The sequence below is a fragment of the Pinus tabuliformis genome, chromosome 2_2 (genome assembly GCF_031772625.1).
Source record: "Pinus tabuliformis cultivar Carrire ecotype Pingquan chromosome 2_2, CPIR1, whole genome shotgun sequence".
Classification (NCBI taxonomy): Eukaryota; Viridiplantae; Streptophyta; class Pinopsida; order Pinales; family Pinaceae; genus Pinus; species Pinus tabuliformis.
Genome location: NC_142300.1, coordinates 1,196,678,155 through 1,196,702,884, shown reverse-complemented (window position 1 = coordinate 1,196,702,884; position 24,730 = coordinate 1,196,678,155). Strand labels below are relative to the sequence as shown.

The 24,730-nt window shown below is 38.5% G+C and overlaps 1 protein-coding gene across 1 annotated transcript in view; it reads left to right on the top strand.

Moving 5' to 3' along the window:
- LOC149197787 (uncharacterized) overlaps positions 1-17,494 on the top strand; it is a 31,815-nt gene extending 14,321 nt beyond the window's left edge. Inside the window, exon 2 of the mRNA XM_089408796.1 lies at positions 17,304-17,494. Coding sequence (XP_089264922.1) covers positions 17,304-17,494 — 191 coding nt within the window. The remainder of the gene's footprint in view (positions 1-17,303) is intronic.
- The last annotated feature ends 7,236 nt before the right edge of the window (positions 17,495-24,730 follow it).

Genomic DNA, 24,730 nt, shown 5'->3' with positions numbered 1-24,730 from the left:
CTCCATCCACAACATCCAACAACGTCTTTGAAATGTTTCAAATGTCCAAAAGCATCTTCAAAATGCATCAAAATTCTCTGAGAATAGAGTACTATAGATAAAATTTATAATTTCTGGCATAATTTGACATCAACATCAATTTTGTTCAACAATTTTCCACCCAGAGAAGATGAACTGCTCAAAAAGAGTTCCAAAGGCATATCCAAACTTCCAAGCTTCGTAGTGATTTAAGGTGATTGTCGGATTTTGAGGTTAACAGATTGAAAGGTCGCAACATATTGTTCTGTAGACGATGGAAGAAAACTAGAAATCTAGTATGGAGATGACATGTTCCTTCGAATATTGGAGAAATAGAGGTGAATTATAAACAGTACTTGCATATAGTTCTATATCACAACTGAATTACCTTGAGAGTCTTCTCCACACCCAAACAATTTCACACCACTTGAACAACTCAACAAGTGCACTAGAGGGATTCTTTCTTGAGGGGTCTAGGATGTCCTTCAAGCAAATGTATAAGTATCGTACTTTTGTGTGGCCCTTTACACCACACATAAAACTTTGACAACTCAAGAATTTTATCGCTGATTAAAATTTTTGACAACATGCTGCTTGACGAGGGACATGAGGAAACCATGATACATTTTAGTAGATCCTTCACCTTGTTGGGACCAAGTCAAATAATTCCATCAAAAATCACATCAAATTCATTACACAATTAAACAATTGTTGTCTAGGAAAATCCTCTCTACGGACAAAGACGATCCCTCTAGCCCAATGAGTGGGACTATCAACCTATGTGACAATCTACAAGACACTTTCCTATATTACAATCGAAATGAGAGAAGAGGGAGATGACCTACCTCATTCTAATGCTATAATGCACTCCTTTGTTGAAGACCTCGAATCGCTTGCACCTCAGGCTCAACTCTACTGCTCACAATGTTTTAATACCTGCACAAGTGTTACACAATATTTTGTCACACCTCCCACACTTCCCTGTGACATACCCCGAAGTGCCCAAAACATGACCATTATGCAGTGTACTCATTCATATATGCATCTCAGATCCTCCTTAAGACATTGATTGGAAAATGCCTTGAGCTTCCCCTGAAGGAAATAGCTCTTAAACCCTAATTTGAGAATCATCGCTCTTATGAGACTAAAAACCGTGATGGTCACCTGTTGTATTATACCTGACCCATGATGGCATCGCTCTATTTACTTGTATACCTACGATGATCCAAAAAAGGAAATTTTCCCAAAGAGGATGAGAAGCTTCGTGATCTAGAAGCTTCCAGAGTGGCGAGTTGGAGGTTGTTTGGTGTAGATGAGGTCAAATTCTCCCAACTTGGCCTCTTGGTCTTATCCCTATGAGCTACCTCCTTGAGATAAGGGCCTACTCCTATATTTGGAGAGGTCCTAACTCCCTTTCCCAACCTATATATTCATCCTCTCCCATTCCCAAATGGTTGGTCTATGCCTATTTTCACCCTTATGCTAAGATTGTGCCTATATGCTACTCATTTGGCTTGGAGAAGGAGTGCTTGGAGAGCTTAGCTTGGACTTGGATATTCATTCAAGGAGAGCCTATCAACATCAAGGCTTGGTTGTATGCTTCCCCTTATTTTCTATTAATATACAACTGTTGGTTCATTTTCCATTGATGTGTATGCTCATGTATCATCTATCTTAACATTCCTTGATCAATTAAGTAGGTTGCTTTTGAATATGCTATTTGTATTTGCATGCCTTGTTGTGTCTTGATCTCTTATGTAGGTGCATAAACGTTGTGAGCAGCAGGAACGAGCCCGTGACGCAAGTGATTCAAGGTCTTCAACAAAGGAGATCGAGATAGCATCAGAGTGAGGTAGGCCATCTTCTTCGTTTCTCTTTTCAATTGTAACCTAGGAAAGTGTCTGGTAGATTGTCACTTAGGTTGCTAGTCCCACTCATTGGGCTAGAGGGATCGTCTCTGTCCACAGAGAGGATTTACCTAGACAAAAAAATGGTGACTCCGTTGGGGAATCTATCATCATTTCCATTCAATCTTTCATCTTGCTTTTGTATTGAGTTTGACCAACCGTTCATTTTCTAGCTTGTTTGCTTTTCTATAACTATTTTCACTTGTTTGTGATTGCTTGAGGACATTGATTTTTGAGTCTTGAAGATTTTTTTATTTTTTCTTCATTTTCCTCACCCATCACGGTTTTCTTTCTAATAGTCGCGATGACATGGTGGATGTTTTAATTATAGTAGTGATTATCATTGTTTTTCATTTAACAGGCACGATGATCCCAGATTTTAAGAGAAAATAGGGTTTTTCTGCTTATTTTCAGTCTTTGTGTCCACTATCAGTGATTTTCCAGAGTGTCTATGGTGTCTTTGATTGATTATCTTGATTAATTTGAAAAATTTGTCTCATTGGCTTTGAAGTGAAATATGATTGAGTTCTAGGTTTTCTAGTCAATTGGTCATCACGTGTTGCTTGTTGGTGTCGTTGAGATGCTTGTTTTGCTGATTGATTGAGTGTTGTTTTCTGTGGAGTCATTGAAAACATCGTTTTGCATTTGTTTTAGCTTGTATTTCGAAATTTACTTTTCGTGAAAATGCGTTAGATTAGTTGCATTGAAAAGTTATTTTTTGAGATTCATCATTGAAAATAGATCACATTTTTCAGTGATTGAAAGCTAAAGACTGTATTAGGTGCATCAAATCATTCAAAATGGAAATAAATGCATAATTCATATAAATGCATCTTAGTAAAGTCAAAATCATTTTGCTTTCGACAAGTTGCATTTAGGATAGTGAAAAGTGAAAATCATTTTTACTTTTGGCATTGCATCTGGAAGACGAAAGTGAAAGTTAATAGAAGGCATTTTGCATGATGCATTTTTTTTATACATTATTGATTGAAATTTATTCCCTTGATTAGTCTAGCTTTCATAGAAACGAAAAGTTTTCCTTTTCTCATATATTTTCATCTTAGGTGTTCTGGTGACCTCGTTAAGGCCTTGAAACCGAAACGTAATTTCCAGATAAATTTTAAAATCTATCAATTAATCTAAGCATTTGAAACATTAACTCTCATGCTTGGTGGTCTAGGTTAGAGACATGTTCCGGCATCTCTAAAACTCAGCAGTTGTCGTTCATAATACTCTTGCATTAGACAGTGCTAGCACAAACTTGTGCTCCCCGTACCATCGAGTATATAAAGGGAGACCCTCATAGGTTGAAAACCTTTATCCATCGGAAGCTGAGTCTACCGCCCTATAAATGTGATACACCAAAAACAACATTCGGGGAGATTTCCTGCACGTACGTCAAGTCCTTAGTAAATTTATTTGCTAAGTTGCATATTGCATTTCACAGTTACTTGCTAATCCTTTATGCCTAGAGTATCCTGAGTAGTCATTTCGATCTTTTCTGACTCCTTAAACTTGAAAAGATCATCAAGTACTTTCCCTTTCAAGCTCGCTAAACCAATGAAAGCGACTAGAGTCACCTTTTCATCCTTTTCTCGACTCTTAAAACATGAAAAGGAAATTTTTTTTGTTTCAAATTCTAAAATCAATTAATTAACCGCGGAACAGCATCCTTCCTGTGGAGATACTCCTTAGTAGATCTTAGGTTGACACTGATGGAAACATTTCCTAAGTTTACCAGTCAAGGAAACCCCTCTTACGGGAATCCTAGTCCTTTTCCTTCTTTTGGAAATATTGGTGCTCCTTATATGAAAACGTTGTCCCTTCCTGGATTGACCATTGGTCTGCCAGTTTGGTTGTTTTCGACCTCAGTGGTTCCGAGTGTCCAAACTTCTTTTCAACCAATTTTTAACCCACCTTAACAACATCAACTTCATGTTGATCCTAAAGTTGACCCCTCACCTTCTTCGCCTATTTCTTCACCTCATTCTTCCTCTTCGCCTGGTGAAAGTCTAGATTCTAGTAACCAGGAAGCTAAGAAGAAGAGGATGAAGAAGAAGAAGCAAAATAAGCAAGGGGTAGCCAAGATGCCATTGCTACGAATGCAACTAATGTAGAAAAATCTTCCAACGAGCCCTGGAAAGTAAAATTCCCTTGCATGTTATGTAAGGGTGACCACCTTCTTCGAAATTGTCTTGGTATTCCCAAGGTCTTAGAAGCATGGTCCATAGGTTCACATTGAACTTTGTCATCAACCTCTGGTGATCATACTGGTGATAAACATTTAACTAGTAAAGCTCAAGGGAAATAGGGAAAAGTCAAATTTCTGTGTAATTTGTGTGAAGGTAATCATCCCATTCACCTTTGTCCTCTTATGGATGACGCTTCCAAAGAGTTGGAAAACCTTACAACTTGTCAGCCTCATCTTATGGCTAGTTATTGAAAGCTTTCCCCTGATCCTTCACTAGTTGATCCAGTGATTGATCAAAATTCATCTTTATTCAACCCCACTCTCTCTGAAAGTGAGTCTCATAAGTTCGTACTTAACCAACCATTGGTTGAGAAAATGGTAGAATTGACTCCACCTTCAGTTAACCATACCTTTCCGGTAGAGAGTGAACCTCATACTACTTAGGTGCTTCTGGTTTCTTCTATTTCCAATGAACTGGAGGGAAATCCTCCCATTCCTGAGTGCAAGGGAGTAGTTCTCCTGTTCACATAAAGCAAGAGGGAAGTTCTCACGTTCCTACAACACCCCCTCCGAGTAGTTTAGTCACTTCCTTTGATTGGAGTCGACTGGCAAGATATCGTCTTCCATCTTATGTGCCTTTCCATATTACAATACATGCGTACCATATGGTCGTACCTAGCATAGTCATAGACGAGGGCGCATCTGTTAGCATCCTGTCTTCAACTACTTGGCAAGCTTTAGGTTCTCCTCAGCTTGTCCCCGTCACTCAAAATCTGTTAGCTTTTAATAGAGGAATCGGTCAACCATTATGGATCCTTCCTAAGTTTCCTATTACTCTGGGAGGAAAGACTGTCTATATAGATTGTTGGTTGTCTAAGGCCCTTTAGATTTTAATCTACTCCTTGGTCGTGACTATGTTTATGTCATGGGATCTCTCGTCCCTTACCTCTTTCGAGTGATGTGTTTCCCACATGAAGGAATCATTGTGATCATTGATCAACTTACATTCATTGGTCCTGAATCAATTCCCACTCAACCATCATCCCTAAATGGTTCTCATATGCAAGTGGTATCACCCACGGCACAGGTTAATTACGTGGCCACCTGTTCCATGCCCACATCTACTGATGATCAAATAGGTGATGTAGTACACCATGTATTGGGGGCATTGGAGCTCAATTTTTCATTTGGATCCTGGACATGTATCCCTTCCAGAGTGTTGTTCTCTCATCTGATGAGAACCTCTTAGAAGCCATGGCCTCTTTTAGTCTGTGAACAAGGATCATGGAGAAAAGTTCTTTGTCTTGTGTCGAGCTCCTTAAAAAATGAAACAAAAGACCATGAGGATAGTTCTTTCACTATCTCAACCTCATTAAAAAATGAAATAGGTCCCTAGAGCAGAGTTCCTTGTCTTGTGTCAAACTTGTTAACAAATGAACAAGGAAAATGGAGCAGAGTTCTTTGTCTTGTGTCAAGCTCCTTAAAAAATGAAACAAGGGATCTGGAGCAAAGTTTCTTGTCTTGTGTCAAGCTCGTTAAAAATGAAACAAGGACCATGGAGTAGAGTTCCTTGTCTTGTGTCAAGCTCATTAAAAAATGAAACAAGTACCATGAGGATAGTTCCTTTAATATGTCAACCTCATTAAAAAAATGAAATAGGTCTTCATGAGCATGGTTCTTTTCTTGTGTCAAGCTCATTAAAAAATGAAACAAATCCCCTTCCAATTTGAGTCTTTGATTAGATCTTGTAAAATCCCAGTCGAATGTTTCACTTGATCTCGTAAGTGAACCTTCATTCCATCCACTTAGGTGAATGAAGTGAAGCTTGGGGGGCATGTACCTCAAATTGATTCATTATGTTGGGGGCATGCAAAATCATCTCAAGCATAGTTTATCTTTTTTTCTAGCTTGTGTAAAAATGAAACCAAATCCAAGCATTGTTTCCCATGTTTCAAGCTTGTGTAAAAATGAAACCATTCCCACTTTGCATCTCTTGATTGCCATTTTTATCAGCCGATTTTTTCCAGGTGAGCCTTGTTTTGTTCATTCCATCATCACCATCTCTTTGGCCGATCATATTCTTTCATTTGATTGTTTTACCTTTTCCTAAGGAACATCTGTGATGGGTGGTCTTATTAGCCAACCTCTTGACCATTACATGTTTTGAGCAGTTCCATCATGACCGCAACTAGTTTCTATCCTTTTATACCACTCGTTCCTCCAAGTGGAGTCCCTTTTCAGCTCTTTTTAGAATCCAAAAATATGAAAAGATTGTCGAGTACTTGTATTTTCGAACTCGTTAAATTAAATGAACTGACGTCATCTAAGTATATGTTTACCCCTTTTTCGAGCTGAGATTGGCTATTTACGAAAAGTTACACCTTGGTCAACATGGTCAAGAGGTTCTCTCAAATATTGTTTTCTACCTTTTCGGATTCGAGAGACAAATTACGAAAAAGGGACCTGATGGAATTTTCTTTTTCGTCTCTTTTTCAAACTCTATAAATATGAAAAAGATACCAAGTTATTCTTTTGTCAGACTCGTTAAACTTTTTTACGACGAAAGACTCGTCACCATGATGAGACCGAGTTTCTCTTTCCTAGGACTCGTAAAACTTACTATGATGGATTCATCTGAAGGGTGAACTTATACGACAAGCATATGGTATCCTCTTCAAGCTTGTGTAAAAATAAAGAGGTACTCACTATAAATAGTGGGGGAAAAAGTGAAAGTGAAACATCTCTTGTATAGGAAGCATATCGCTCTTGAAAATGACACTCATTTGTTTCTCATATTGAGTTTGGGACATCCTCACTTAGTCACTTGTCCTTCCGGGTTTGGGTGATCCATTTTTCCTCTCATTTGATTATTCCACTTCGTCATTATGACCCTTGGTCCTATGTTGAGTCAAATGCTACCACACTCTGGAGTCGTGTCACCAGTTTGTTCAAGAGAAGTCCTATCTACAGTTTATTAACTATACATTGTCTGACCCTTTGCTACAGTCTTGGATCCTACTCATTTCATTCCACTTTATTCCTTGTTTCGTGTCGATGATGAGGGAATCATTATGACCCTCCTTCGACGGTCACTTCCTGTCAACTTCAGCTCATTATCCAGGAAAATGACTTAGAGACTCCTTTTCAGTACCTTAGAACTTGCATGCCTTAATGGAAATTTCTTCGCATCTGATGATAGGTTTTCATCATTGGCCTTCGATCGGATGATTCCCTAAGTGTTTGAATTCAACTTTATTTTCACACTCACAGATTGTACTATCATACCTTGAGATCCATTGTCATTATTGGTGGTTTCTCTCATGCCTCTTAACGATCCACATCATTGGCTGATTCAGGTAGTTTTCTATCATGTTCGACTTCAACACATTCATTCACATGTTAGAATTCGTACTTTGATCAAGTTGGGATGAAGTGCAAGACCTTGAGTCTTGTCTGATATGACTCAGGCTGCGTGGAGTTGTGTTATTCATGATTGTACACATGTTTCTGCTATATGGATGGTTGTGACCATACCATGGGACTTTACATTTATGATGATCCTTCTATATTGGATGGCTATGTCCATACCTTGGATCTTAGATTTACATATGATCCTTCTCATTTGGATGGTTGCGCCCATGCCATGGATCCTTTCATATAGTCCTTATCATCTGGATGGTTACATCCATACCATGGATTCATGTTTTGATACCAGATATGTATATGTATATGCATCCTTGATTTGCAGGTCTATTGACAGTGTTTGTCTGCATCCTTGCAAAAGCTCGTAAAGCATCTCAGCCATCACTCCATGTTCTACCTTCATGCTTTAGGGGACATCTGTTACACAGTATTTTGTCACACCTCCCACACTTCCCTGTGACATACCCCGAAGTGCCAAAAACATGACCATTATGTAGTGTACTCATTCATATATGCAACTCAGATCCTCCTTAAGACATTGATTGGAAAATTTCTTGAGCTTCCTTTTAAGGAAATAGCTCTTAAACCCTAATTTGGGAATCATCGCTCTTATGAGACTAAAAGTCACGACGGTCGCCTGTTGTATTATACCCTACTTGCGATGGAATCACTTTGTTTACTTGTATACTCGTGACGATCCCAAAAAGGAAATTTTCCCAAAGAGGATGAGAAGATTCGTGATCAAGAAGCTTCCAGAGCGGCGAGCTGGAGGCTTTTTGGCGTAGATGAGGTTGAGTTCTCCCAACTTGGCCTTTTGGTCTTATCCCTATGAGCTACCTCCTTGAGATATGGGCCTATTCCTATCTTTGGAGAGATCCTAACTCCCTTTCCCAACCTATATATTCATCCTCTCCCATTCCCAAATGGTTTTTCTATGCCTATTTGCACCCTTATGCTAAGATTGTGCCTATATGCTACTCATTTGGCTTGGAGGAGGAGTGCTTGGAGAGCTTAGCTTGGACTTGGATATTCATTCAAGGAGATCCTATCAACATCAAGGCTTGGTTGTATGCTTCTCCTTATTTTCTATTAATATACAACTGCTGGTCCATTTTCCATTGATGTGTATGCTCATGTATCATCTATCTTAACATTCCTTGATCGGTTAAGTAGGCTGCTTTTGAATATGATATTTGTATTTGCATGCCTTGTTGTGTCTTAATCTCTTGTGCAGGTGCATAAACGTTGTGAGCAGCAGGAATGAGCCCGTGACGCAAGTGATTCAATGTTTTCAACAAAGGAAATCGAGATAGCATCAGAGCAAGGTAGGCCATCTTCTTTGTTTCTCTTTTCAATTGTAACCTAGGAAAGTGTCTAGTAGATTGTCACTTAGGTAGCTAGTCCCACTCATTGGGATAGAGGGATTGTCTTTGTCTACATAGAGGATTTACCTAGACAACAACAAGATATCGAAGACACAACAAATCATATAAGTAAAATAATCATAATCAAAAGTAATCCACTTAACATATCAAGGAGCATTAAGATAAATGATGCATTAACACAAACATTTATGGAAAGTGAACCAGGAGTTGTATATATTAATGAAATAAAGGAGGAAGAATAAAACCAAGCCTTGATGTCAATAATCTCTCCTTGAGTGAATGTCCAAGTCCAAGCTCAATCTCTCCAAGCACTCCTTCTCCAAGCCAAATGAGTAGAATGTAGGTACTATCTCAACATAAGGGTGAAAATAATCAGACACCAACCATTTGGGAATGGGAGAGGATGAATATATAGGTAGGGAGAGGGAGTTAGGATCTCTCCAAATATAGGGGAAGGCCCTCATCTCAAGGAGGTAGCTCATAGGGATAAGATGAAAGGCAAATATTGGGAGAATTTGACCACATCCACACTGAAAAACCTCGAACTCGCCATTCTCGAAGCCTCTAGATCACGAATCTTCTTGTCCTCTTTGGGAAAACTTGCCTTTTAGGGATAAACACAAGTATCCAGGTAAAATCACACTAGTAGCACTAGGCCAATATAGTGCAACTCACCATCAGCACTAGTTGCCAGAGTCATAGTCGCGCTGGTCTTGAAATTAGGGTTTTAGAGTTTACTTCTTCAAGGAAGGCTCAGGGCATGTTTCCATTAGTGTTTCAGGGAGGATCTAAACTGTATATCAGGATGGGTACACTGCATGATTGTCAAGTTCTGAGCACTTCGAGGTATGTCATAGGGAAGTGCGGGAGGTGTGACAAAATATTGTGTAACAGATGCCCCCTAAAGCATGAAGGTAGAACAGGGAGTGATGGTTGAGATGATTTATGAGCTAGTGCAAGGACTAGAACAAACACCGTCAGGAGACCTGCAAATCAAGGATGCATATACATATACATATCTGATACCTCTATCATATATATCAAAACATGAATCCATGGTATGGATGCAGCCATCCGGATAGAAAGGACCACGCGAAAAGATTCACGATATGGGCGCAACCATCCGAATGAAAAGGATCGTCTGGAAATCTAAGATCCACGGTGTGGACGCATCCACTTGATATATAAGGATCATCATCATCATGGATATAAGGTCCCACGGTATGGTCACAACCATTTGTATAGAGGAAACATATATATAACTCCACGCAGCCTGAGTTATATCAAACAAAACTCAGGGTCTTGCGCTCCATCCAAGCCTGATCAAAATGTGAATTCTAACATGCAAATGAATGTGTCGAAGTCGAACATGCTAGAAAACCACCTGATTACTGGCCAATGATGTGAATCGTTAACAAGGACGAGAGAAACCACAAATAATGACAATGGCTCTCAAGTACGACAGTACAATCCATGAATGTGAAAATGATGTTGAAGTCGAACATTCGTGGACTCATCCGATCGAAAGCCAATGATGAAAACTTGTCGTCGAATGCAAAGAACTTTCCATTAAGGTATGCAAGCTCTAAGGTACTGAAAGGGAGTTCCTAAGTCATTTTCCTGGATAATGAGCTGAAGTTGACAAGAAATAACCCGTCGAAGGAGGGCCATAATGATTCCCTCACCATCGACACGAAACAAGGAATAAAGTGGAATAAATAGGTATGATCCAAGACTGTAGAAAAGGGTTAGATAATGTATAGGTAATAAACTGCATATATGACTTCTCTTGAACATATCAGCGACACGATTGCGGAATGTGGCAACATTTGACTCAACATAAGACCAAGGGTCATGATGACGAATTAGAATAGTTAGATGAGAGGAAAAATGGATCACCCAAACCCGAAAGGACAAGTGACTGAGTGAGGATATCCCAACCCTGACACGAGAAATAGATGAGTGTCATGTTCAAGAGCGATATGCTGCATATACAATAGATTTTTCACTTTCATTTTTCCCCACTATTTCTAGCGAGTACCCTAATTATTTTTAATCACAAACTTGAAGGGGATAGAATATTATTTTCGTATAAGTTCATCCTTCAGATGAATCCATCCTAGTAAGTTTTACAATCCCTAGGAAGAAGAAAATCGACCTCGTCATGGTGACAAGTCTTTCGTCGTTTAATTTTTACGAGTATGACAGAAGAGTAACTCGGTGTCTTTTTCATATTTAGAGAGTTTAAAAAAGAAACAAAAAAAGAAAACTCCATCATGTCCCTTTTCGTAATTTGTCTCTCAAACTCGAAAAGGTAGAAAATAATATTCAAGAGAACCTCCTAGCCATGTTCGACTAAGGTGTTCCTTTTTCGTACAATAGTCTATCTCAGTCCAGAAAAGGGTTAAACTTATACTGAGTAGACGTTATTTCATTTACTTTTATGAGTTCGAAACGACAAGTACTTGGCAATCTTTTCATTTTTCGAGAGTCGGAAAAGAGCTTAAAGATGACTCCTCCAAGAGGAATGAGTGGTATAAAAGAATAGTTATTGGTTCTGATGATGATGGAACTGCTCAAAACATGTAAAGGTAAAGAGACTGGCTAATTAGACCACTCATTGTAGATGTTCCTTAGGCAAGGGTAAAACAACCAAGTGAAAGCGTACGATCAGCCAAAGAGATGGTGACAATGCAATGAAAGAACCAAGGCTCATCTTGCAAAAACAAGCTGATAAAATGGCAATCACGAGAGGTAAAAAGGGAAATGGTTTCATTCTTGCACAAGCTTGAAACATTGGAAACTATGCTTAGGTTTGGTTTCATTTTTACACAAGATTGAAACAAAGATAAACTATGCGTGAGCTAAGTTTTCATACCCTCAATATAAAGATTCAATTCAAGGTACATGCCCCCAATCTTAGTTTCATTCACCTAAGTAGACTATTGGTTAGTAACAGATGGATGGAATGAAGGTTCACTTACGAGATCAAGTGAAAAATTTGACTGAGATTTTACGAGATCTAATCAAAGACTCAAAATGGAAGGGTATTTTTTTCATTTTTTAATGGGATTGACACAGGTTTGGTTTCACTTTTACACAAGATTGAAACAAAGATAAACTATGCATAAGCTAAGTTTGCATACCCTCAGTATAAAGATTCAATTCAAAGTACATGCCCCCAATCTTAATTTCATTCACCTCAGTAGAATATTGGTTACTAACAGGTGGATGGAATGAAGGTTCACTTACAAGATCAAGTGAAAGACTTGACTGAGATTTTACGAGATCTAATCAAAGACTCGAAATGGAAGGGGTTTTTTTTTCATTTTTTAACGGGCTTGACATAGGAAAATAACCATGCTCATGAGGATATATTTCGTTTTTTTAATGAGGTTGACATAGTAAAAGAATTATCCTCATGACCCTTGTTTCATTTTTTAACGAGCTTGACGCAAGACAAGGAACTCTGCTCCATACCCTTGATCACAGACCAAAAGAGGTCATGGATTCCAAGAGATTCTCATTAGACCGGAGAAAAACACTCTTGAAGGGACACTAGTCCAGGGATCCAAATGAAAAATTGGGCTCCAATTCCCCCAATACATGATGTACTACATCACCTACTAGATCATCATTAGATGTGGGCATGGAACATGTGGCCACGCAATTAACCTGTGGCGGGGGTGATCTTGCTTGCATATAAGAACCATATAGGGATGATGGTTGATGGGAAGTTGATTTAGGACCAATGAATGTAAGTTGATCTATGATCACAATGCTTCCTTCATGTGGGAAACACATCACTCGAAAGAGGGAAGAAACAAGAGCTCCCATGACATAAACATAGTCACTACCAAGGATTAGATTAAAATATAAAGGGAATTGGACAACCATCATGTCTATATAAACAGTCTTTCCTCCCAAAGAAATAGGTAACGTAGGAAGGATCCCTAACGGTTGACTGGTTCCTCTGTTAAAAGCTAACAGATTCTGGGTGACAAGGACAAGCTAAGGAGAACCTAAAGCTTTCCAAGTAGTTGAGGATAGAAGATGCGCCCTCATCTAGGACTGTGCTAGGTACAACCATATGGTAAGCTTGTATTGTAAGCTAGAAAGGCACATAAGATGGAAGACGATATCCTGCGAGTCGACTCCAATCAAAATAATTGACTAAACTACTCGGAGGGGGTGATGTAGGAATGTAAAAGCTGCCCTCTTTCTCTATGGGAACAAGAGAACTTCTCTCATGCACCTCGGGAACAAGAGGATTTCCCTCCAGTTCATTCAAAACTAAAGAAACCAGAAGAACCTAAGAAGTATGAGGTTCACTCTCTACCGGAAAGGTACGGTTAATTGAAGGTGGAGTCAAGTCTACCGTTTTCTTAACCAATAGTTGGTCAAGAATGGATTCACAAGACTCACTTTCAGAGAGAGCGGGGTTGACCAAAGATGAATTTTGATCAATCACTAGATCAACTAGTGGAGGATCAGGAGAAAGTTTCTAATACCCAGCTGGAAGATAAGGTTGGGAAGTTGTAAGGTTTTCCAACTCTTTGGAAGCCTCATCTAGAAGAGGACAAATGTTAATGGGATGATTACCTTCACACAACTTACAGGGAAAATTGACCTTTCCCTTTTTCCCTTGGACCTTATTATTACTAGTTGAAGGTTTATCACCAACATGATCTCTAGAGGTTGATGTGAGCTTGTGGACCACACTTCTAAGACCTTGGGAATACTAGGACAATTCCAAAGAAGGTGGTCACCCTTACATAACATGCAAGGGAATTTTACTTTTCGGGGTTGGTTGGAAGATTTTTCTACATCAATTGCATCAGTAGCAATGGCTGCTTGGTTTCCCCCTTGCTTATTTTGCTTCTTCTTCTTCGTCCTCTTCTTCTTCTTCTTCTTAGCTTCATTGTTACTAGAACCTAGACTTTCACCAGGCGAATAGGAAGAACGAGGTGAAGAAATAGGTGAAGAAGGCAAGGGTTCAAATTTAAGATCAACATGAGGTTGATGTTATTCAGGTGGAGGAGAACTCAGTTGAAAAGAAGTTTTGACACTCGGAACCACCGAGGTTGAAAACAACCAAACTGGCAGACCAATGGTCAATCCAGGAAGGGATAATGTTTCCATATAGGGAGCACCAGTATTTCCAAAAGAAGGAAAAGGACTAGGATTCCCATCAGAGGGGTCTCCTTGACTAGTAAACTTGGGAAATGTTTCCATCAGCATCAACCTAAGATCTACTAAGGAGTACTTCCACAGGAAGGATGTTGTTCCATGGTCAATTAATTGATTTTATAAATTAACAAAACAAAATAAAAGAGGGTTAAGCTAGGAAAGAGGGTTTACCAAGCATCTGTGAACCGCAATATACACCTTATCCGAAACCAATGACTTAACGTATGGCGGCCAATCTCCCCGAATGTTGCATTCGGTGTATCACGTTTACAAGGAAACTGACTCAGTTACCTGTGGCTAAAAGATAGCAACCTAGTGGGGTCTCCCAATATATACTCAACGGTACGGGGAGCACATGTCCATGTTAGCATTGTCTATTTCATAGCCATTTGGTGAGAGCGTTCCCATATACTTGCCATATTGAAGTGCCTTTGATATACCCGAAAGTACTAGAGAACCTTCAATATACTTCCGTACTAGAACGGCATTTCACCCCCGGGATACAATGCAGGCAATTAACGACAGCTGCTATTTTTATAGATGATGGAAGAAATCTCTAGCCTAGACCTCTAAATATTTGTGTTAGGTTACAAATGCTCCTTAGGTTGATTGAGGTAAATTTTAAGTTTATCTTCAATTAAGTTTCAGTTTGATGGCTCAACGATGTCACCTGAATTCCTATGATGCAACTAAATGATAAAAATGAAATATTTTCATTCGATGAAGGCTAAACTAATGAAGGAAGAGAGACAACCAAATAATGCATCAATCAAGAAAAATGCATCAAAACACAACTCTTTATCTTTCCAATGCAAAATGCAAAAAAGAGATCTAATATTTCACTTTCACAAACAAATGCAATGCCAAGATGCAATCCTATGAGAAACAAAAATCACTTTTCTTTCACTAAGATGCACTAATATTTTGTTCTTTTCCTTTCACTTTGATTCAACAATGCAAACTAATGCAATGAGCAAAGGAAAATATGCAATCTAAAACAACTAAAATGAAAATTTCATTCACTTATGGTTTCGAATGCAAATTATTTCAAAAATAGTTAAATGAGGAAATCTTTCACTTTTCTTTTCAAAACAAAGAAATCAAAACAAGAATTCACTTTCAGTCCTACCAAAGCAAACAACTGTAATATATGTTTGACAATGGAACAAAAGCGATTTTCAAAGTACTAACATGACTCAATACTAATGAAAATAACTTCACAATCACGAACCAAAAGCAACTTGAGAATGATGTCTTGACTATAGTAAGACTCCTGAATGGAAGCAATCAATCTCAGAGAGGCAGACCAAGCAATGAGCAAAGGGTGACCTAAAAACCCTAGAAACCCTAGAAAGCACTCAAACTTCAAAAACACTTCAGCAAAGCCAAGAGACAAATTGCAATCACACAAGGATGATAATCAAGACAAACACACTGTAGTCACACTAGAAAATCACTGACAGAGGTCAAAAAACACTGAAAATAAGAAGAAATCCTAATTTAATTCTATCCTCTGGGATCATCGCGCATGTTAACGGCAAAAGGGCGATGAAAGGTAGATCAACACGACTATAATTTGAAAATCAGCTCTACCAGCGCTTTTGTAAAAGTAGAAAATTCCCTAGGTGAGAAAATTAAGGAAAGAATAAAAAATATTCAAGATCAGAGCAGGCTAAACATTCTCAAGCAATAACCAGTCACTAAAAATAGCTACAGTAATTCACACAAGCCAAGAAATCGATTGTTGGTCAAAATCATCAGAGAATCTAATCGAAGGAATGGATGGAAAGGGTTATAGCTTCCCTAGTGGAGTTGCCATTTTGTTGTCTAAGCAAATCCTCTTTGCAGACAGAGATGATCTCTCTAACCCAATGAGTGGGACTAGCAACCTATGTGAAAATCTAAAAGACGCTTTCCTAAATTACAATCGAAATGGGAGAAAAGGGAGATGGCCTACCTCATTCTAATGCTGTAATGCACTCCATTGTTGAAGACCTCGAATCGCTTGGGCCTCAGGCTCATCTCTACTTCTCAGAGTGTTTGAATACCTGCACAAGAGATCGAAGACACAACAAAGCATACAAGTACAACAAGCATAATCAAAAGTAATCCACTTAACAGATCAAGGAGCATTAAGATAAATGATGCATTAACACAAACATTTATGGAAAGTGAACCAACAGTTGTATATATGAATTAAATAAAGGAGGAAGCATACAACCAAGACTTGATGTCAATAAGCTCTCCTTGATTGAATGTCCATGTCCAAGCTCAAGCTCTCCAAGCACTCCTTCTCCAAGCCAAATGAGTATCATGTAGGCACTATCTCAACATAAGGGTGCAAATAATCAGAGACCAACCATTTGGGAATGGGAGAGGATGAATATATAGGCAGGGAGAGGGAGTTAGGATCTCTCCAAATATAAGGGAAAGCCCTCATCTCAAAGAGGTAGCTCATAGGGATAAGATCAAAGGGAAATATTGGGATAATTTGACCACATCCACACTGAACAACCTCTAGCTCATTGTTCTAGAAGCCTCTAGATCACAAAGCTTCTTGTCCTCTTCGGGAAAACTTACCTTTTAGCTATCAACACAAGTCTCCAAGTAAAAAGTGCACTGGAAGCGCGAGGCGAGTATAGTGAAACTCGTCATCAACACTAGTTGCTAGTGTCACAATCGCATTGGTCCTGAAGTTAGGTTTTAGAGTTTACTTCTTTAGGGAAGGCTCAAGGCATGTTTTCATCGGTGTTTCAGGGAGGATCTGAACTGTATATCAGGATGGGTACACTGCGTTATTTTCAAGTTTCGGGCACTTCGGGGTATGACACAAGGAAGTGCAGGTGGTGTGACAAAATACTGTGTAACAACAATCCATCTGGTTTAACGCATGTATAAAAAAATGGCTGAGAGAGAACGAATGGCCAAACAAATTGAAATGCGGATTGTGGTAAATGTTTATGGTGTATTAGACAGAAAGGAAATTTGGTATAAACCGCAACCAATCCATGGTTCTTGGCTGAGACAACCACGTATTTACAACATATATGATCTTAAAGAGCTATCACATATATATTTTAGCATTCATCAATTTTGAATTCGGTGGCCAAAACTGACATATGTTTTTTTTTTAAATGGAAATTCAGGACTGATAAATAACTTAATTCTTGGATACAAAATGTGTTTCAGAATCTAATGTGGGCAATACCATAGAGGCTACATGGCTGGTTACCATTCGAACTTATCAAGAATTTATCAAGTGCAATGTGTACCATCCAAATACTAAAAAAAAATGCCAGAAACCTACAAAAACCCGTAGTAAAAAAATTGTACCACTCTCAACTACTACAGCCGAAATTCCCACTGCAGACAGGATTTAGTTCTTCTCATCCTCGCATTGTACTCGTTCTCGTTCTCATCAATTGTCCAGCGTTGATATATAGAAAGGAAAAACCCTTGATTGACGATCATACCAATAGACAAAATTATTGTCAATCGTGGCTCATTCTATTACACGGAGCATATTAACCATGCTCTCATTCAATAGAGCATTTCCCCCGCTTCGATACCACTGTAAGACATACGATATTGGAAACCAAAATAAACTATATTAAAATGATTTCAATCAATGGTGTACAATGTGTACATATTAATACATACAAGAAACAATTGAATTAGTTTTTGGGTCTTCTTGGACTCCAATAACTACTCAAACTAACCAAAGCTTAATATCGAGGATTAGTTGTCTAACAATATAGAGAAACAAAGGTATCTAATCCAAAGGTACAAATGTAATTTTCCAATCTATTCCCACAAATGGTCAGCGAGGAGGACTCTTACGATGTTGGACCAACCAATTTCATTGCCAAAATTGTAGGAGGTAATAAAATCTCTATCGAGGGATAAAAGCCCTAGTCCTAACGGGTGGCGAGAAAAAAAATTCACCCATTTTATTGAAGATATGGGACTTGAACTCCTAGATATGGTGGAAGAATCTTGTTTAAAAGGCTTCATATCAGGTGCCATCAATTCAACTTTCATCTCTTTAATTCCTAAAATGTCTAATCCTTCTACTTTCTCAAATTTTAGACCAATCTCTTTATGTAACATGATTTATAAGATCATCTCTAAACTGATTGAAAATATAATCAAAAGGATCCTTTCTCCTAATATCACACAGGAATAATTTGGGTTTCTACCCAATAGAAAAATACAAGAAGTTGTTGCCATTGCTCAAGAATTCTCACACTGAATGAAAATGAGTAGATCGAAGACATGCTTCCTGAAAATTGATCTGATCAAAGCTTGTGATCGGGTTAAACGGGAGTTTCTCAAAATGATACTCCACAAGGTGGGATTTGCATGCAAACATATAGACTGGTTAATGGAATGATCTCCTCAGTTAATATGGCAATATTGATCAATGGTAGGTTGACAACTTTCTTTAGGATTTCTTGGGGTCTGTGAAAATGTTCCACTCTTTACCCTCTGCTATTCATACTGGTAATTGATGGGAGGAGCAAAGGAATTTGGGAAGCTCATGTGGCTGGTAGGATCCACGGTTGTAGAGTCACAAATAAAATATGTGCTACCCACCTTTTATTTGCGGGTGATATCCTTTGTGCTGGTGTAGCAAAATTAGAAGAATGACAGGAATTTCACCAGATCATTTCTAAATTTGGTTTAACATCTAATTTGATCATGAATACATCAAAATCAGAGATGATCTCTTACTGCATAGAGTAACTAGTCATACAAAATATTTCCATCATCTTTGGTGTTAAAGTAAATTCGTTGTCTCGTGGGTTCGGATATCCGAGCATTCAGTTGAAACTGAATTTCTATGAAAATCAAGATTGGGACTAGTTGATTTAAAACTTTGAGAATAAATTGGTTTTATGGGGAAATAGATGGATTTCTGTGGGTGGAAGGCTCATTATGATTAAGGAAGTTCTCCAAAGAATCTCTATCTAATGGATGCATATCTTCCTCCTTAAAGCTGTCACTCGAAAGATTAACGAAATTATTGCTCGTTTCTTTTGGAGTGGGGTTGGAAAAATCAGAAAACCATATTTGGTTAGCCTGTAACATATCACTAAAAGCGTAGAAGAAGGTGGATGGGGTTTAAGATATACTATGAGCCTTAATCTCACGCTACTCACAAAAAACATGTGGAGGGCCTTCAATGGTATTGGTTTATGGAACTCAATTGTCAAAGAGAAATACTTGAAAAACCAAAACTTGGTGTACTAGTTAAGTTGTGGCACCCAAAAATTAAAAACACCTCTTTCATTTGGCGCAGCATGATGAGAGCCAAACCATGGCTATGTGGGAATCTTAAATGGGAGGTGGGCAGGGAAGATCGTATCATCATCAATTTGGATGCTATAAAAGGTATAAGTGGAGACCATTTGCTATCATTCCTAATACTCCAATTTTTCCAAGCCCCTGGTTTTCACACTCTAGCTTAAATTGGGGTCAAATATGCATCTACATTACATTCCTCATGTTGGCCTTCTTCACAGGTCCTTGGCTTCTCAATTTCTCTCGAGCCTAAATGGGAACACTACAGGTAAAATCTTGGCCATGTTGGTATTGTCCTTAATGATAAGGATGGTCATCTTGAAAGGGATGGTAGGGTGGTTGATGTTAAAGTCTTGGTCAAAGAAATCTATACTTACATCACTAAGGATATCCAACCTATACATCATGTTTGAGGGTTGGATGAAATGTGGAGCTGGGTCATCCCTTTAAAATTGAAATGTTTCTTTTGGCTTACCTTTCACAACCAGATTCTAACATGGGAGAATCTCATGTGGAAGGGCTTCCAAGGATCGCGGATTTTATCCATGTATGGATCCGCTAACGAAGAGGTGGCTCACCTATTTCTCAACTATCCCTTTGTTGTCACCATTTGGGAAGAAGTGCTAAAGTCTCTACATATCTCTGCTAGATCTATTTCTCCTATATCGATGCTTGTTTTACACATTGGATTGAAGAAAACAAGCCTTACAAGACACTTTCGCTATATATATTTTGGGGCATTTCGCAGTGCATAAACACCATAATATTTTAAAATGTAGTATCTGATGTGCGCTCCACATGTATGAAGATTGTGGGTTTCATTAGGGAAATTTGGCCTTGGTTCCCTTCTCCTTGTAGGAGAATTGTTGCTTAGAGAGAATTCAATATGTCTCTCCTGGTGGGTTTTTTCTATGGAGCCTCCCCGAAGGTTATTATGGTTGCGGGTTTATCATTTCGATGCAGGTAGGTCTGCAATATAATTTCTATTGGAGTGCGAGAGTTGGTACTAAAAACAAAGTTGAGCTGGCTACTCTATGGGGAGCTCTACGATGCCCTTCTTGGCTGGAAATTGAAGAGATAGAGGTTGCACGGGACTCTAAATCTATTATAGATTGTGTGCAAGGAAAATCAACCTTTGGCCTTATCACATTATTTAATTGGATGACTCAGATTAGAGACCTGATTCATCAGTTCAAGTGCATCAATTTTTCACATGTCTACCGAGAACAAAACTAGTTTGTTGACTCTCTCTCCAAAATTGGCTACTATGTTATGTCGGGGAAGATCTTCTTCTCCATCCTTGTCAATGAATTTATTAGCACCTTTGGTGCCTTCTCCTTCTAGTGGTGGGATCCTCTTTCTGTCTCCTTTAGCCTAATTTTTTGTGCAGGTATTTTTCGATAGCTTTCAAGTTGTACTCCGATGATTTTGTCTCCTCCTTCATGGATCCCCTATTCCCATAGGCTAATCTCTGGCTCCTCTCCTTTATAGAAGTGTGAATGAAAAAATTTGCAGTTTTTTGTAATTCTGAGCATATGTATTTTTTTTGTCATGCATTTAGCATTAAAAGGATTTTGTAACTGGTTCATGAGGCATTATGCAACAAATTAAGCACAAAATCTAAAAAACATGTAACTAATTTTGTTCTTAATAGAAGTTAGTAAAAAAAACATCCCACAATCCAAAAATACAAGATAAGGGAGTGAGAGTTGCTTAGATCATCTCAAAATAACTTGATGAGAGGTTCAAAGAAGTTTGGAGTGGAATTAACTTCGATGACTAGGGCATACCTATTGGAAATAATGAGAGGGGGGGTGAATTATTATTTTGTTACTTTTAACAAATTTGTGAAAATTCCTTGATTATAATTACTGGATTTTATTCTCCTGATTGTTAGCAATTTAACTTTTTACGAAAATTAACGAATAATTCACAATTGGAATCTTCACCATTAAAGTACATTTCAAAAAATAAAATCAAGGAACTGAGAAATAGATGCACACAAAATAAAATCGACACAATAATTTTTGGACTAATGTCCCCAGAAAAACCTCAAATGGAAAACCGGTGCAACAAATGAGGGTTTAATTATTATTATTATTGAACAAATTTAAGAGTACAATAATCTAGATGCCAAGCTAGCAATCCTCTGGAAAATATACTAGAAAAATATATGGGAGATATTTTTCTCCCTCTGCAAATCTAATGGGCCTCCACTGGCCTACTCACACCACCCTCTGGAAATGCGCATTTCTTGGCCTAGAACAATTCACACGACCTGCTCGCTAGCCCTAGTTGAGTTGTCATGCCTACTTCTGTCTCTGGAAATATTCACTTTGCCTTTTAGATGATTTTTCTGGCCTTTGACAACTGAAACGACCTCTCTCTCGACACTCGCACTGGGGTTTTTTGCTACTCGAACTGGCTGCATGACCACTCTATAGAATAATTTTGGCCTTCCTTTTCCTGCCTCTCTAGCACTGGAAAACCACTAAGAAACTCTCTAGAATCCTCCTCCTAAATCATTTTTTTCTCCCTCTCCTGATGCTCTCTCTCTCTCTCTAGCTCGAATTTTCTCCCTTGTTGAATCACTACAACTGGATAGCTTGATCTGGTAGGGTAACTCACTCTCCCTCTTTTGTACTTCTCCATCCCATCAACTTGCTCTTATAATCTCTCGTTGGAGCTTCAACGGCCATGATTAGATCCTTATCAATGACTAAGATCATCTTAGACTTGATCCAAGTCATTTTTTGGAAGTCTCTAGAGCATAAGTCGATCTTCTTAATTAATTCACTTTAATTAACCACTTTTCCTAAGTTAGACTTGGAAATATTTAAATGATGGCTAATTAATTTAATTAAGGCATTTCACAAGTTTATCTCGTGAAACCTTTTTTTGGTTTTGGATATCTCATGTCCCTTAGTCTCTTAGACACAAATTGAGACTAGAACACTTGTCCGATGCTACGAAATCAATCAAAAACTAACACTCCCTCTCAACGAGGAAGGTGTTCTCTCCCCAACATGTCTCCTCTATAGTTGGACCACGCTACTGGTGTCTAACATCTGCAACATATTGTGACTGTCCACCAAGCTATTGTGCATACTCTGATTCACCTGTTAACCCTATAGTTGAACCACTATGCATTTGCATTGTTACTGACACTGCACTGTGCCTCCCTTCACTACTTCCTACACTGCCTTTGATCTCATGTTACTGTTGTTGCTGCAACTACTACAACTAAGAACTAATATCTTGTCCCTACAATTGGATCTACAATTGCCCCTTAGGTCTTTGACATCAACTAGATCTACTTTGTCTACTAAGTATTTGACTGCACCCAACTATCTTTGCGCCCCTCTAGTAACTGACTACAACTAGCTCTGCACCGTTTCTCAAGATTTTATTGTGCCTAACATCTCGATCCTCTTACTACTAAATATTGTGGGCCCCCATAGTGAAGGTGATTATCAATGAGGAAACACATGTTTGTGCCTTCTCGGACCTTGCGTGGTCCGGTAAATTTGAAGCCTCACACTCCTCCTCATCTATAGGTATAGCTTCTATCAATGCAAACTCCTCCAACCTAGAGGTCAATTCATCTATCTTTGTCGAATTTATTGTCTATTGTTGCCCCTTCTTATCCTTCTTTCTCTTAGGACACTGGGTAACATAGTGACCAAACTCACCACATCTGAAGCATTTTACCTTCGACAAGTCATTTTTCTTCTTCTTGCCTCCCTTTGATTTGTGTCCCTGGTTGGGACCTTTGTTTGCCTTTCCCTTACTAGAAAGGGCTATGTTCTTCTCTTCCTTCTCAACCTTCACTCCCTGCTACTGATGTTGGTAGTACCCTCCATAATACTGAGCCTTAGCTCCTCCTAAGTGAAGTCACTCGACATGCATTCCCAATATTGCATTTTATCTCGTCCTGTAATTCCCTAAAGGGAAGTTTCCCACTCCCTGGAAAAAGTCTTCATAACAACTTATACAAGTTCTTTGTCATCAATCTTCTCTCCTACTGTTGCTATCTCATCACGAACATTCTAAACTCTAGTGAGATAAAAGGTTACATTCTCACCCTTCTACATCTTTGTGGTCCTCAACTTCTCCTTGAGAATCATTTTATGATTCTCTGATGGATCTTGGTATAGCTTCACAACAACCTCCCACATGTCCTTTGTCATATTCTTCTCTAAAATATGCAAGACGATATGATCTCGAACCTCGTCTAGAACCATTCTCTTATCTTTGTCCATATCCTTCTTGTAGTCAAGATACTCTACAGGATCTATCGGTTCAACTACAACTATTGTCACGAACTCCTTCAGACCATGCTCATCTAATATGAATAGAATCTTGGCCTTCTAGACACCAAAGTTAGAATCTCCCTCAAGTCTATCATGATCTCTAACACCTGATGTGGCCATCTTGTTGAAACTCAAATAAACTATAGATTGGATATGGAAATATCCTTCTCTTCCTTGCTCAGCCTTCTTTCTGTGACTCACTACTCAATCTACCTTCTTGAAGTCCTTCTTTGGGAACTGGCACACAAATTGTAACTTATGCAACTATATCTGACTATTCTAGCAAACGTGCATGGCCTGCTACAGCTAGAAATCTCATATCTCCTCCTAGAAACTGGAAACTAGAAACCCTATAATAAAATTGGAAAATTTTCCTTCAGTGTGCTTTTATCTTCCTTCCCCTGCACAGATCTTCATCTGTATAAATTTTGTACCTAGATATGCTCAACAAATGAACTGATTTGCTCATCAGAACTGCTTCTCGGCAAATCCACTGCCTGCTGGAATTATGCTTTGGGCAAATCACTTTTTCCTGCCCAACAATTTTCACTTCCTGGCTGGCCTGTGCAAATCTGAATTATATGCTTCAGATCTCCCTCTTAAACTACATGATCTTAAGATATTTCACTTTTGAGCCTCTGATATGATATTTAATGCTCTGATACCATGTGAAAATTACTTGATTGCAATTACTGAGTATTATTCTCCTAATTGATAGAAGTTTAATTGTTTATGCTAATTAATGAACAATTCACAATTGCAATCTTCACCATAAAAATACACTACAGAAAATAAAATCAGGAACTGAGAAATAGATGCACACACAATAAAATCGACACAATAATTTTTGGACTAACGTTTCTGGAAAAACCCCGAAAGGAAAATTAGTGCAACAAATGAGGGTTTGTTTTTTATTATGCAACAAATTCTGAGAGTACAATAATCTATATGCCAAGCTGGAAATCCTCCGACAAATAAACTAGAAATATATTTGGGATA